Source organism: Vanrija pseudolonga, chromosome 3 (genome assembly GCF_020906515.1).
Source record: "Vanrija pseudolonga chromosome 3, complete sequence".
Taxonomy (NCBI): domain Eukaryota; kingdom Fungi; phylum Basidiomycota; class Tremellomycetes; order Trichosporonales; family Trichosporonaceae; genus Vanrija; species Vanrija pseudolonga.
The window spans coordinates 1,434,771-1,447,475 of record NC_085851.1 but is presented as its reverse complement, the minus strand read 5'-3'; the positions used below and the strand labels follow the sequence as shown (position 1 = coordinate 1,447,475).

At 62.7% G+C, this 12,705-nt stretch overlaps 4 protein-coding genes across 5 annotated transcripts; 1 reads left to right on the top strand and 3 right to left on the bottom strand.

Annotated features, from left to right (window-relative positions):
- Positions 1–193: 193 nt before the first annotated feature.
- LOC62_03G004130 (uncharacterized protein) lies at positions 194–661 on the bottom strand (the record flags this gene model as incomplete). Its single annotated transcript, XM_062770653.1, has 1 exon — positions 194–661. The coding sequence occupies one exon, from the start codon at positions 659–661 to the stop codon at positions 194–196; it is 468 nt and encodes a 155-aa protein (XP_062626637.1).
- Positions 662–1,539: 878 nt separating this feature from the next.
- On the top strand, positions 1,540–5,211 carry LOC62_03G004129 (uncharacterized protein; the record flags this gene model as incomplete). Of its 2 annotated transcripts, XM_062770651.1 has the most annotated exons (4): positions 1,540–1,587; positions 1,811–2,140; positions 2,178–2,406; positions 2,444–5,211. In XM_062770651.1, the coding sequence occupies exons 3-4, from the start codon at positions 2,316–2,318 to the stop codon at positions 5,209–5,211; spliced, it is 2,859 nt and encodes a 952-aa protein (XP_062626635.1). In that variant the 5' UTR covers positions 1,540–1,587; positions 1,811–2,140; positions 2,178–2,315. The 2 variants fall into 2 exon arrangements, with proteins under 2 accessions (XP_062626635.1, XP_062626636.1); XM_062770652.1 differs by having other exon boundaries at positions 1,540–2,140.
- Positions 5,212–5,316: 105 nt separating this feature from the next.
- Positions 5,317–7,666, bottom strand: LOC62_03G004128 (uncharacterized protein; the record flags this gene model as incomplete). The annotated part of the gene is made up of 5 exons (XM_062770650.1): positions 5,317–5,347; positions 5,404–5,904; positions 5,941–6,052; positions 6,826–7,442; positions 7,491–7,666. 5 exons carry the CDS (start codon positions 7,664–7,666, stop codon positions 5,317–5,319), a joined length of 1,437 nt encoding a protein of 478 aa, XP_062626634.1.
- A 477-nt stretch (positions 7,667–8,143) lies between these two features.
- SPBC460.04c_2 (Putative alpha-ketoglutarate-dependent sulfonate dioxygenase) lies at positions 8,144–10,697 on the bottom strand (the record flags this gene model as incomplete). The annotated part of the gene is made up of 7 exons (XM_062770649.1): positions 8,144–8,798; positions 8,851–8,901; positions 9,316–9,434; positions 9,481–9,802; positions 9,843–10,197; positions 10,232–10,319; positions 10,371–10,697. The coding sequence occupies 7 exons, from the start codon at positions 10,695–10,697 to the stop codon at positions 8,144–8,146; spliced, it is 1,917 nt and encodes a 638-aa protein (XP_062626633.1).
- Positions 10,698–12,705: the final 2,008 nt, after the last annotated feature.

Below are 12,705 nucleotides of genomic sequence, written 5' to 3'. Positions count from 1 at the left end.
GGGTCACCGCGGCGATAGCGGCCTCGGTGTGCCGGGTCGAGCTCGGTCAGTCGGTCAGCATAACCTTGGCAGCAGTGCATGCATCGAACGCCGGCGTCCGCTTTTTACGGACTTTGGCTTTGGTAGGAGAAGCCGAACCCACTCGATAAGAGTGGGCCAACGCGCAAGTGGCGAGTTTCCCCCACTGAGGGCTTCACCACAGCCACTCCTGCTTGTCGAGCTGCACGTCGGCCTTCAACTGAGAGGGCACATACACCATGCCCCGCGGCGCGCTCTTGAACCCGTACTCCTCCTTCAACGTCGCGAGCGTAACGGGCACGCGGAGGCGGGTGACCGACTTGATCTCGTACGCGAAGTTGTAGCGCTCCCAGTCGGGGTGGTAGCTGTTGAACTCGGCGTTCCCAATCCCGCCCGTGGGGAGATGCCACGCCGTCGTCGGCTCGGATGCCGCGGGGCGCGCAGAACCCAGCACGAACTCGCACACATGCGTGATGGCGCTCATGGGCGCCGTCTCGTAGAACCACATGCGGCGCACCGTGTCCGGGTAGCGCAGCTTGCGGAACTCGTGCGTCTTGGTCCGTGCGACCATTTGCGCCATGTAGTCCTCGGTCGGGGTGTGCGAGAGCGCGAGGATGATGTCGGTCTTGTCTACAGCGTCCATGGCTTGGGTGGGAGAGTGAGTGATTGAGTGAGGAGAAGAAGCAGAGAGGAGAAGCAAGAAGTCGTGGTCGCGACGACATGCAGCACGGGCCCGATGGGGTCCTTTGGGTCGACCCATCGCTGAAGAGGTCTAGAGGAGCCTGCATGTTGCCTTCACATGCCGCCTCGATGCCACTGGAGACCCTCTAGGCAAGGAGTGGAATGACCAGATCACCCAGGACTTTGAGCTCCTGTAGGGCTGAAGTTTTGGGTAGTGGCCGTCGACATCAAAGTCGCACGAGTCCGAGTCTGCAGTGACGTGCAGAACCATCCGTCCCTTCGGGCTCCTCGCGGCCTCGTGGCCTGCAACGATCCGAAAGCGACGATGGGAGGCGCCGTGACAAAGCGGTCTGTGCCCTAGCGACGTCCTTATATAGTAGCGCCGGTCTCCTGTATCTATCTACACTCGACCATTGCTCCATGTACCATTGACGCCGTCTCGTCCCCCGAGTAGCAGATTCCGTCAAGCTCGTTAGGCAGAGCAGAGTATGTCTGACCCATCTTGAGCTAGATTCGCACAATGTCGGGCGAGAAAGGGTAGGTAGGCATCGCTACTACTACCCCATGTCGAGTGGCGACGGCGTTTCCAGAGCGGTGGATCAAGCGCATGTGGGGCGTGTCTCGGCCGCTGGGCTCATCCTCCCTCCCATGTTCATCCCATCCACATGCACCTACCCGCCCCGCCTCGCCACAGACGTCGTCCTGTTAACCTCAGCATCCGATGATTCTCTCCACGGATGCTCAAACAAAGGTTGCCGTCATGACGTCACAGACGGCACCCAATGGGCACATCTAAGACGCCGAACTCGTCATCTCCACCACACCCCATCACTCACTCGCGTTCCACACTGACATCATGCGCCGAAACATTGAGCAAGGGACAGGCAGGTGCGTGTTTGAAGGGCTGCTGTTGTGACGCCGATGAGGTCAACAGCAGGCAGGCACTGGCGTGCCGTCGTGGTCGTCAACGCCAGGTGCCAACCCCGGCTGTCGCCTGTCTCATGTTGCAGGCGCAGCCGCCTGCCTTCTGCTGGACACTCGCCTTTGCTGTGGCAACTGACTGCACTGCATGGCTACCGTGTCGCCAGCCGCTGACCACATTTCCCCGGAGGTTATGGACACGACCACCTATTTCCATCCCTGGTCGCGCCGCATCATCGCCGACTTTGATTTTCGGCCCCGCATCGTCGTCGCTGCCTCGGCGTCATTCCTGAGCAACCCTCATCACATGCAGCCTTCGGGATGATGCAACTGCGAGGAACGCTCTATCTCGCGAGAAACGCTCTACCTCCGCAGTGGGCCACACCCCGACACGGACCACAGCGAGCATGTCGCACTCACTGCTGCGCCTCTTCTGTCGCACCCCCCGGCGGAGGTCATGGGTTGTTGACGTTGTCAAGAACACCGCTCTGCGGTCCACAGCAGGGACGATGACGCAGGGGTATGTGGCATGTGACGCTGTGGCTGAGCTGTCCGAGTCTGGTGGTGCTCGCTGTCGAGGCAGATCGCGGGGCAGCTCGCTCGGCAACGGTAGCCAGTCGAGGCGATGGGGATGCTCGCGAGGCGGAGTGGAGCACCACCGCCATCCATGGGGCAAGCGACAACTCGATATATCTATGCCTCGAGAGCCCCTCACCTCAACCAGACACAGCTCCATCCCAACCTCTCGAACCAAGAACAACTATAGCCACACAAGACATCACACAAGTGAGTACCTGCCGTTGCCACAGCCGCTGACACCCAGTGAACCCCGACCGCCGCGACTACGGTGTTGGGCACACTAGCTCCGGTATCGCTGGCACTGGTGTCGGTGCCGGCGCCATTGCCGAGGCGAAGAATGACATGGACCCGAATGTGAACACTCGCAACACGGGCCAAGGCATGATGGGCCACGAGACGATGGGCCACAACACCATGGGCCACAACACCATGGGCCACAACACCATGGGCCACAACAACATGGGCCACAACGCCATGGGCCACGGCACCATGGACAACACCATGGGCACCAACACCATTGGCCACACCAGCTCCGGTCTTGCCGGTACAGGCATCGGCGCCGGCGCTATGGCTAAAATCAAGAATGCCCTGGACCCCAACGTGAACACGGATTCCACCGGCCACCACCAGACCGGCCACCGCCACGACCACACGATGGGCCACAGCACCATGGGCACCAACACCGTGGGCACCAACGCCATGGGCCACACCAGCTCCGGTCTTGCCGGTACGGGCGTCGGCGCCGGCGCCATGGCCAGCGCCAAGAACGCCATGGACCCCAACGTGAACACCCACTCGTCGGGCCACCACCACACCGGCCACCACCACGACCACAGCATGGGTCACAACACCATGAGCCACGGCCACCACACTAGCACTAGTCTCGCCGGCACCGGCGTCGGCGCGTCCACAATGGCAGGCATGAAGGACACCATGGACCCCAACGTCCACTCGCGCCACACCAACGTGAGTGGCGGGACCCACACCTCGGGCCCGCACACCAGCACCGGCATGGCTGGCACGGGCGTCGGGGCGGGGCTCGCAGCCGACGCCAAGAACAAGATGGACCCCGCCGTCGACTCACGCCCGACCGGTGACAAGATCGCGGGCTCCCCGCCCCGCACCCATGCGGCAGTGCCACGCAGCCCCACTAGCCCGACGGGCGCCGCCTCGGCCTCGGGCCACTCGGGGATCAAGGACCCGGAGCATGCCGAGGCCGCGCTCGCCATGCTCGAGAGTGGCGACGCGCCCTTCTCGGCCGCGATGGGCCGCGACCCCATCACTGGGGCCAAGCTGCCCAAGGGAAGCACGCTGGCCAAGGTCGCCGACGCGGTTGCGGGCGACGGCGATGTCAACGCCGCCGCTGCGCATGCTCGCACGTCTCTCGACCGCTCGAGTATGAGCGACACGATGAGCCCCACTACCGCCGCGACGCTTGACGCTGGCTCCGTTGCCGCTGAGCGCCGCCACGTGGGTGACAGCGCCGACGTGCGCGCACTCGGGGACAAGATGGAGGCTGCGCGCCTCGACGACCGGGACACCAACCGCCACCATGTTGGCCGTGACGCCGCCGTCGTCGGTGGTGCCGCCGCTCTCGGCGCCGGTGCCATGCACCACCACAACAAGAATGAGCGCGCCGGTGACCACACCGCTGGCCCGCACACCTCCACCGGGCTGGCTGGTACTGGCCTCGGCGCCAGCACTGCTGCCGACATGAAGAACAAGATGGACCCCCGCGTCGACGCGACCACGGGCCACACCACCTCGGGCATGCTCGGCTCGGACAGGCACACAATGACTGGCGACAACCGCGAGCACCACTACGGCCGCGACGCCGCTCTGGTCGGTGGCGCCGCCGCCGTCGGTGCAGGCGCCATGCACCACCACAACAAGAACGAGCGCGCCGGCGACCACACCGCTGGCCCGCACACGTCCACCGGCCTTGCTGGTACTGGCCTCGGCGCCAGTACTGCTGCCGACGTGAAGAATAAGATGGACCCCCGCGTCGACGCGTCGACCGGCCACTCCACCTCGGGCACGCTCGGCTCAGACAGGCACACCATGACCGGTGACCACCACGGCCACCACGTCGAGCGCGACGCGGCGATGGCTGGCGGCGCTGGCGCGCTTGCGGCCGGTGCGATGCACCACCACGACAAGCGCGAGCGCGAGATGGAGCACGCGGCGGCTCCCCTCTCGACCGGTGCACGCGCAGACGTCACCACGTCGATGACCCCTAGTGATGCCGCCTACCGCCGTGACCACGACCGCCTCGACCACTCGGGCCGCGATGCCGCCGTTGGCGGTGGTGCCGCCGCGCTCACTGCGGGTGCGCTCCACCACCACGACAGGAACAGGCTGGTGGACGACTCGATGCGCAACGATTCGATGACCGCCGTTGCTGGCAGTCCGGCCGGCGAGCACACCAACCCGATGGGCTCCAACCTTACGAGCTCCAACCCGATGGCCTCCAACGTCCACACTGGCGACCACACTGCCGGCCCACACACGAGCACCGGTATCGCAGGCACTGGCCTCGGCGCGTCCACCGCCGCCGACATGAAGAACACGATGGACCCCAAGGTCGACTCGACGACGGGCCACGCCACCCGCGAGCGCGGCCTCGACACTGGCGCGTTCGGCATGATGGCCAACAAGGAGCAGCCGGCGGACCCCAACCGCATCCCGCCGCACACCAGCACCGGGCTGTTCGGCACCGGTGTCGGCGCCGAGGCCATAGCCAAGGTGAAGAACGCCCTTGACCCCAAGGTGGACATGAGCCTGAGCCCCGACAACACCAACGACGCGACGATGCGCAACCGTGGCCCCGGTCACATTGCCATGCCTGCCGACAACGACGCCCACCCCAACCTCTTTGCCAAGGCCGACGAGTCGCGCGTGGTCGACAACACGCGCATGCCGGGTGCTTACACCGACCGCGTGAACGAGGCCAGTAAGAACAGCGCCAATGTGGTCGTCACGCCTGTTGAGGAGCACTCGCGTATCTTCTAAGTATTTCAGTAACACTAGTGACCGTGAGCGACGGAGCGAGGAGAGCAGATCAGAAGTCAAACGCCAGTAATGATAGCAGAAGGAGGCGAGATGAATCAATGTCGGCTAATCGGATACATCTATGCGGGTGAAGTGACTGGCGGTGGTGGACGCAAAGCCTTGTCCAAGCAGGCTTGGAATTTGACTCCCCACTCCCCAACGTTGTACTTGCAGTCGATCCACGAGCGCGCCAGAGCCCAAGTGTAGACCGGCGGCATGAGTTGCACCACCTTGTAAGGCAGGTTCACTGGCAAGAGGTGATTCGACTCTCTCTGCTCCCTCTGTGGGAAGTGAAAGTGCTCGAGGAGTTGGTACATGGCCATTGCCTGGGCGCAGAACTGTGGGTCCTCTGCGATGGCACCGAGTACCAGTGCGGTGTGGGTGTTGTCGTTGTACAATTCGGAGAGGTACTGGCGGTGGAAGGCGTTGAGGAGGGCCATCAGAGTCGAGTGGCACTCGTACTTTTTGATGAATTGCACGAGATCAAAGAGCCGCTTGCAGCGGTCCTCGAAGTCATCCGCGATGTCGTCGATGTACCCTTCGCTGATGAGCGTCAAGAAGGTGCGCACGGTGTCGCTGTCTTCAAAGTCGCTCGTCAGGTGGACCACCTTGGCGCCACCATTGTCCAGTTGGGCCGCGTTGCGGAACACTGCGCTGCCGGGTCAGCTGGGCAGGTGGACGTCGGCTCACCTCGCGGCGAAGAGGTGGAACGAGTCGATGCGGAACTCAAAGTTATCCGAGCTGATGAGCGTGAAGTCGCCAGTGTCGTGGCAGAGGTCCAGCTCAGGTGGTGGGTCGGGCGCTGTGGATGCGGTGGGCGAGGTAGGCATAGCAAGCAACGCGGATGGTGATGGTAATGGGAGGGATGATGGTGGTGAGCAAGGGCGTTGTGATGGGCTGGCAGGGCGGTGTCAGGAAAATTTTATCAGTCCTGGGAGCTGGGGAAGGACAGCGGGAGCATTGTGCTGCTCGTCGTGGTCGTCGTGACGTGTCGAGCCGTGCTATCAGTACGCCAGAGTGTACGGATACGCTCGACAGAGTCGGCGTCGAGGAGTCAGAAGTGTGAGTCGCCGGCGCACATTGTTGTCGTCACGGCGCGCGGAGGCATTGGGGTGACCATGTAGAAGATTCAGAGCTTCAGAGTGCAGAGGATGCCGAAAGGGCTGGCGTAGGAGCTTCGTGCGGTGTGTGCGGACGACCGAACTGCACCGCACCGCACTCACCGCACCTGTGTGCACCGAAGTCGCACGAAGTGCACCCTCGGCGCCGCACAGCACCGTAGATGCACCGGTAGAGGCACCGTAGACGCCGTGCGGTCAGCGGTTAGCCGGATAGCACGCGGCGGATAACTCCGGCAGTGACGTCAGAGGGTTAACGCGTTCGAACACACTGCTGCAGATGTTGGTGCGCGCTATGATGGCGTATGAAAGCCGGCCAAGGACAGTCCAGGCCGCTAATGGTATCCATGAATGCGATGTAAGGGAGCGGTGGTCACTGTGAGTGTGACCAGCCGTCGTGTAGTGAAGGAAGGCTGAGCCGAGCCGAGCCCGGCCGCGCTCGGTGACACGGCCTAACCGATAATCTTCTTGGCGAGCTTCTCAAAGCTGCGGCCCCACAGGGCATAGTCGCACCCGCACTCGACCCAGCTGCGCGATAGGACCCAGACATAGCTCATGGGGAAGAGCTGGTGGATCAAGAGGGGCATGTTGGCTGGGAGGAGGTCGTTTTCGCCAAACTCGCTCACACGGGGCGTCGAGGGCGGGTTGTCCTCGGCGTCCGCACGGCCCCAGTCGCGTGTGGTGCTGCGGCGACGGGCCTTTGCTGCTGCCCCCGCCTCGACCTTGGTGCAGTGCATGTTGATCGCCTTGACGCAGATGTCAGGGTCGTTGACGAGCGCGCCGAGGAGCAGTCCAGGGACCGAGTAGTCGAGGTCCTCGCGCATGAGGAAGTCGACGATGAACGCCTTGATCAGGACACGCAGCGTCGCGAAACACTCGTGCTTTCGCAGAAACGCGACGCAGTCGGACAGGTGCTGGCAGATACGCAGGGGCTCCTTGTAGAACAGCACGAGCTTGGCCTCGGTCACGAGCGTCAGGAAAGTCGTGATCGTCGCGTCGTTCTCCGACTCGTCGGTGAAGTGTACCAGCTTGTCGTCTGGGTTGCTGACCGCCTGGGCATCGCGGAAGATGGGGCTGGGCGGTTAGTCATGGGTGGCTCCCTGGCTTGTCTGTCCCACCCACCTCGCGGCAAAGAGGTAGACCGAGTCGACGCGAAAGCGGATATTGTTCGAGCTGATGAGTGTAAAGTCGCCGCTCTTGAAGTCCTTATCGTCGTGGATCGTCTCGCCCAAGCTCGGCTGGCGCTGCATCGTCGCCGAGAACTTGGTCAGGATCGTGGACGGCGTCCGGTGCGACATGACGGTGTAGGAGGGTGGTAACGAGAACATGAGTGGCGAAGAATGTAGATATATGGCCAAGACAGAGTGTGGATCGGAGGTGAGATGGGCGGTCGCCGGTTCTCATCGTGGGCCAACGGCGGGACTAATTGCTGTGAGGTGATGCACGCCCCCGACGACGAGAGCATGGGGGACATGGAGGGACACGGACAGTGCATTGTGAGAAGTAGACTGTGCAGTGTTGGAGAGGATGCACGGGCATTGTGCGGGCCGGTGGGCCGGGGGGCAGTCCCATTGTCCTCGGTGGTGAGTCGGCACGGGCAACTCGGCCCTTGTGGCCCACCAGGCGCAGATTGTCGGTGCAGTAGGGACACACTACGGCGTGCATACGACTATTGCGGGTACTCGGTGACTTCCTCATAGCTCACGTGCATACACAGTGGAGTCCCGGCTCCCTTTCCCATCGAGCATGCGCCAACTCCAAAGACGGCAGGAAGCTCAGCTCGAGGTCGTCGACTTTGCGGTCGGAGTAGTACGGGGCTGAAGAGCCTTGGAAGCAAACGACGAGAACTGGTACGCCCATGACCCGAGGTTTTGGTTGGCATCCAGCCAGCTGCGAGACAGCGCCCAGATATAGTCCGGGGGGAGGAGGCGATGGATCGTAAGCGACATGTTGGCTGGGAGGAGGACGTTTGTGGGCTTGGCGTCGCGACAACGAGTTCGTGGGTCGTTCTTCTGCATTTCGGCAGTGCCGTCGGGGTAGACGCTCATTGGACCCTGAAGCCTCTTGTGGTAGATATCGATGACTATCATGCAATAGCTGATGTCGTCGGCAAGGGCTCCCAGGACGAGGCCGGGAAGCGCATGGTTGATAGTCCCCCAGTGGCCCATGAGGTTGTCGTAGTGGTAGGCGTGGAGGAGAGCCTGCAATGTGCGGTCGCACTCGTACTTCTTCAGGAAGGCAACGATATTGGCGAGGTGTTGACACCAGCCTGTAGTGCTCCGGTGATCAAGACACATGTCGAGCTTGGAAGTCGTCATGAGTGACAGGACGGTGTGTAAGACCTTGGACGTCTCGATCGTTGAATCGGTGAACTGAACCGTCTTGTCCCCGCCCGCACTGCTGATGTCGTGCGGGGCACTGAACACTGGGCTGGGTCACAGTCAGTCACTTGCACCAGATGGCTCAAGTATGCGATACACACCTGGCTGCGAAGAGCTGGACAGACGGGATACGAAACAGGCGGTTGTTGGAACTGACCAGAGTGAAGTCACCGGTCCTCCACTCCCATTCAGTGAGCATGTTGTCGTACACGCGTGTCCATGCTGCGGCTTCAGCATCGCTGGTCTTGGCTACCGCTGGCGAGGACTCGTCTGGCGGGGAAGACTCGGACATTCGTGAGTAGGGTATAGGTGAAAGAAAGTGAGCAAGCGAGAGAATGCAAGTCGGATGAGAAATGTGTGGTCTACGGGGCGCCCGTCGTCATATCTGCGCCCTCGCGCCGTGGCTCCACACACGACCGACCCGCCACACTCGGCACCAGGATGGATGCCACACTCGGGCGCCACCCACTCTTGTTCCAGCTGTTGGTCTTCATCTGCGGCTACATCCTTTAGCTACACCACAGTCATCTCATCCGCCCATGCCCATCCCCGCAGCCCACCCTCACGCAAACCTCGCCTCAACATCCTCAGTCTTCAAGAACCCCTTGATGCCGAGCGCCTCTGCGCGGCTCTTGGACGCGGGGTCAAAGTACGGCTTCTCCGCGAGCGAAGCGACGCGGGTGCCCTAGCCTCCGTTAGCCCAGTCTCCCTCCTCACAGCACTCCACTCACATGCCTGACCTCGTCGTAGTCGAACGAGACCGAGTGGATCGTCGCGCGGTTGTCCCAGATGGCGCTGGTGCCCGGCGTCCAGTGCCAGCGGAGCTGGATGTCGAGGCTCCGCTCGTACAGGTTATTGAGGTAGTCGAGAAGCGCGTCCGACTCGGCCTGGTCGAAGCCCTCGATGCCGAGCATGTTGCCCCGGTTGACGTAGAGCACCTTCCACCCCGTGACGGGGTGGGTGCGGACCAGCGGGTGCGTGCGCGTGATGTACTTTGGCGGGCCGTGGGGGTCGTTCGGGTCGGGGTACGAGTTGCCCGACTTGTAGATGCCCCTGGGATGTAAGCCAAGCTCAGCAGCACGTCCACACCCACCTCAGCCCCTCAAGCAGCGTACGGAACGCAGGCGACAGCTTGTCGTACGCGGCGTACCCGCTCGCCCAGAGCGTGTCCCCGCCGACCTCGGGCACGCTGTCCTGGTGCAGGTGCGTGTAGCTGGCGGGAAAGGCCTCGTGCACAAAGTCGGTGTGCCAGCCATAGTGGGACGGGTAGGGGCGGCGGTACGAGCGGTCCTTGTACCACTTGCCCTTCCACCCGTCGGGCCAGATGACGGCCACGCCCGGGTGGCCCGGCACACTCGGCGTGAAGGGGTGCTCCTCGACAATGCCGTCGCCCCAGTACACGCCGAGCTCGAGCTGCTTCTGCGGCGTGAGGTCCTGGTCGCGGAAGACTGGTGTGAGCGACGACGCGTCGAGGCGACTTACACACGACGCCGCGCTCGGACACGAGCAGCGCGAGCTCGTCCTTCTGCTGGTCGGTCAGGTCCTTGAGCTGGAGGCCGATGATCTCGGTCTGGCGTCGTCGTCAGTCGCGCAACCACAGCTTTACAGGCACGCCACCCACACCAAAGTGCTTGGTCAGGTCGACGACCTTGGCCGCGGCGCCAAACAGCGCCTTCTTGTCCTTGTCGGCGCGGCTGCCCGGGTCGTGGTACGGCCCCTCGCGGACATACTCGCGGATGTGCTGCACCGCGCCGATCTCGGGGCGCGCCGGGACGTGCGGGTAGCCCTTTGTGAGGTCGATGCCGGCCTTGGTGAGGCGCACGATCGCCGTGTCGGGCGGCACGGTGAGGTCCACCTTGGTCGTGTCGACCGCCGCGAGGGCGGCTTTGAGCGTGGCGAGGTCGAGCGCGGGGGCAGGCTCGGTGGTAGGGATTGCGATGGGTGCCATTGTGTGTGCGTGGGGTAGTCAGTGCTGGCGCGACTGGCTTTATGACCAGCCAGCGCCGCCACGCTCCCAGCTCGCACTCGCCACATCCCCGACGGACGATGCGCGACTATTGCATCTCTCACGCCACTGGCATCCGCAGTGGCGTGTATCGGTGCAGTCCGGCTGCGTGCATGTGCAATGATGTGCCGAAGAGGCCGACGAGCTGACTCGCTGGTGGGAGTGAGTGCCACATCCTCATTGTGGACAGCAACATCAGTGCCCACCTGCCCGCCGGTCATGGCGACATCGGCTTCTTTGCAGACGTGATAGAGACGTGAGTGTGGTTGTGGTCACCAGCGGTGCACAGTGTCAGTGGGATCAGACAGCAGCCACACCAGGACATAGCCGAGGCCGGCGGTCATGTCGTGCTCCTCGCGGGAGATGGTGAGCTCGCCGTCGTCGCTGCTGATACATGCGAGGGTGCCACGGTGGGCCGGTGGGTTTGCCAGCCGTGCTCCTTGATCTCACTGTCGGCTTCGAGAAGCAGCTTTTCCCCCTCTCCGAGTTGAACAAGGTTGACGAGGTGGACGGGGTTACATAAGCGCACTGTTGATCATGTTTGTCGCAGCGACGACAACCTCCTCAGGCCCGGCGACAAACCGCACGGCGCCGCTGACGCTGGGTAGGCGCAAGCAAGCCCTTACCACTGCCGCTGACCTGCCCGCACCACCGCCGCCCAGGCAGCCGGCCCTCCTCCCAAGCTCAAGCTCCGTGGCAGCATTACACTTTGCGCCTTATTCATGGCTCTATCGCTAATACCGCCCCCTAACCCCCATTGTGGCGCTCGCCAACCCTCGGTATGTGTAAGCCCTTACCACTATGCGACTGCCATGGAACCACCTCGAAAAGCTTTTGACGAGGTCACCACTAATACAAGGTCTGCTTGGCAGTGAGGCCCACGCCGCACCGCATCGCTGCTGCCATTCGCTCGGTGTCCTCGGGAGTCCGTCCGAACAACCCTCCTCGCGTGGCTGCCACATGGTGCACCCTGCCTGCCTCACTGTACGCCTGTGCCTTTCACTCCCGCCCCTCATTTGAATCCCTTCCGCCCATGCTTATGCGTCCACTTGTGAGATGACCTGGACCTAGCCACGACCCCATTTCCTTGCCTTGCACTTGCGTGAGCACGCACGCATTAGCATGCTGGCACGCAGGGTTGTAATATGGCACCATCGAGCGCGGCAATACAAACCAGGGTGTTGGAGCTCGTGGTGCTAGCGGCGGCGGCGGACGGCGGCAGGGTCGCCGCTTGCGGGGTCCTTTGGAAGGGGGGTGGTCCTCGCTATCCTAATCCACGGCGCCAAGACTGCAGGCCTGGCCATTGCTGGGCGCAGGCATATATTGGGTGGCTTGGGAAGCGACCAGAGCCATGGACACGCTGAGACATGCCGGCACAAGGCCGAGTTGGCGGCGGCGTGGTGGTGGTGGCACCTAGCAGGCAAGCGAGCTCGGCGTGGGTACCAGCCCAGCCTGGCCCAGCCAGCCAGCCAGCCAGCCAAGACACTCGACACCGACGACGTCGCATCCGTCGCTGGCAACGAGCCGAGTAGTGCTAACGACTCACATGACCGGAACACTTGCCAGTAACGGAGTATTGTTATGCATTAGTGCAACAATAATATTCGGTCTGGTGCCGCTGGTAATGCAGCATCCGAGCATCGGATTACCAGAACCGACCGCGCATGCCAAGACAACCTTTGCGCAGTATTAGAGTCTAGCCGCGTCGAGGCGTCGAGAGGGTCGGAGAATGGGGGGCAGTCCAAGGCATCAGAGCAGAGAAATTTGACCAAACCCACGTTGGACACCAAGTCTTGGCAGTTGCGCCTCGTTGGTGTTGCCTTCAGGGAGGACCCTCGGCACCGATCCAACGCGACCACCCTCATCTTTAACCGTTGGACATGGCGGTCTGGTCTGGCCGCTGCAGTGTTTGCTGTAAACCTCACAGCACTAATGCACGGATGCAGGACGT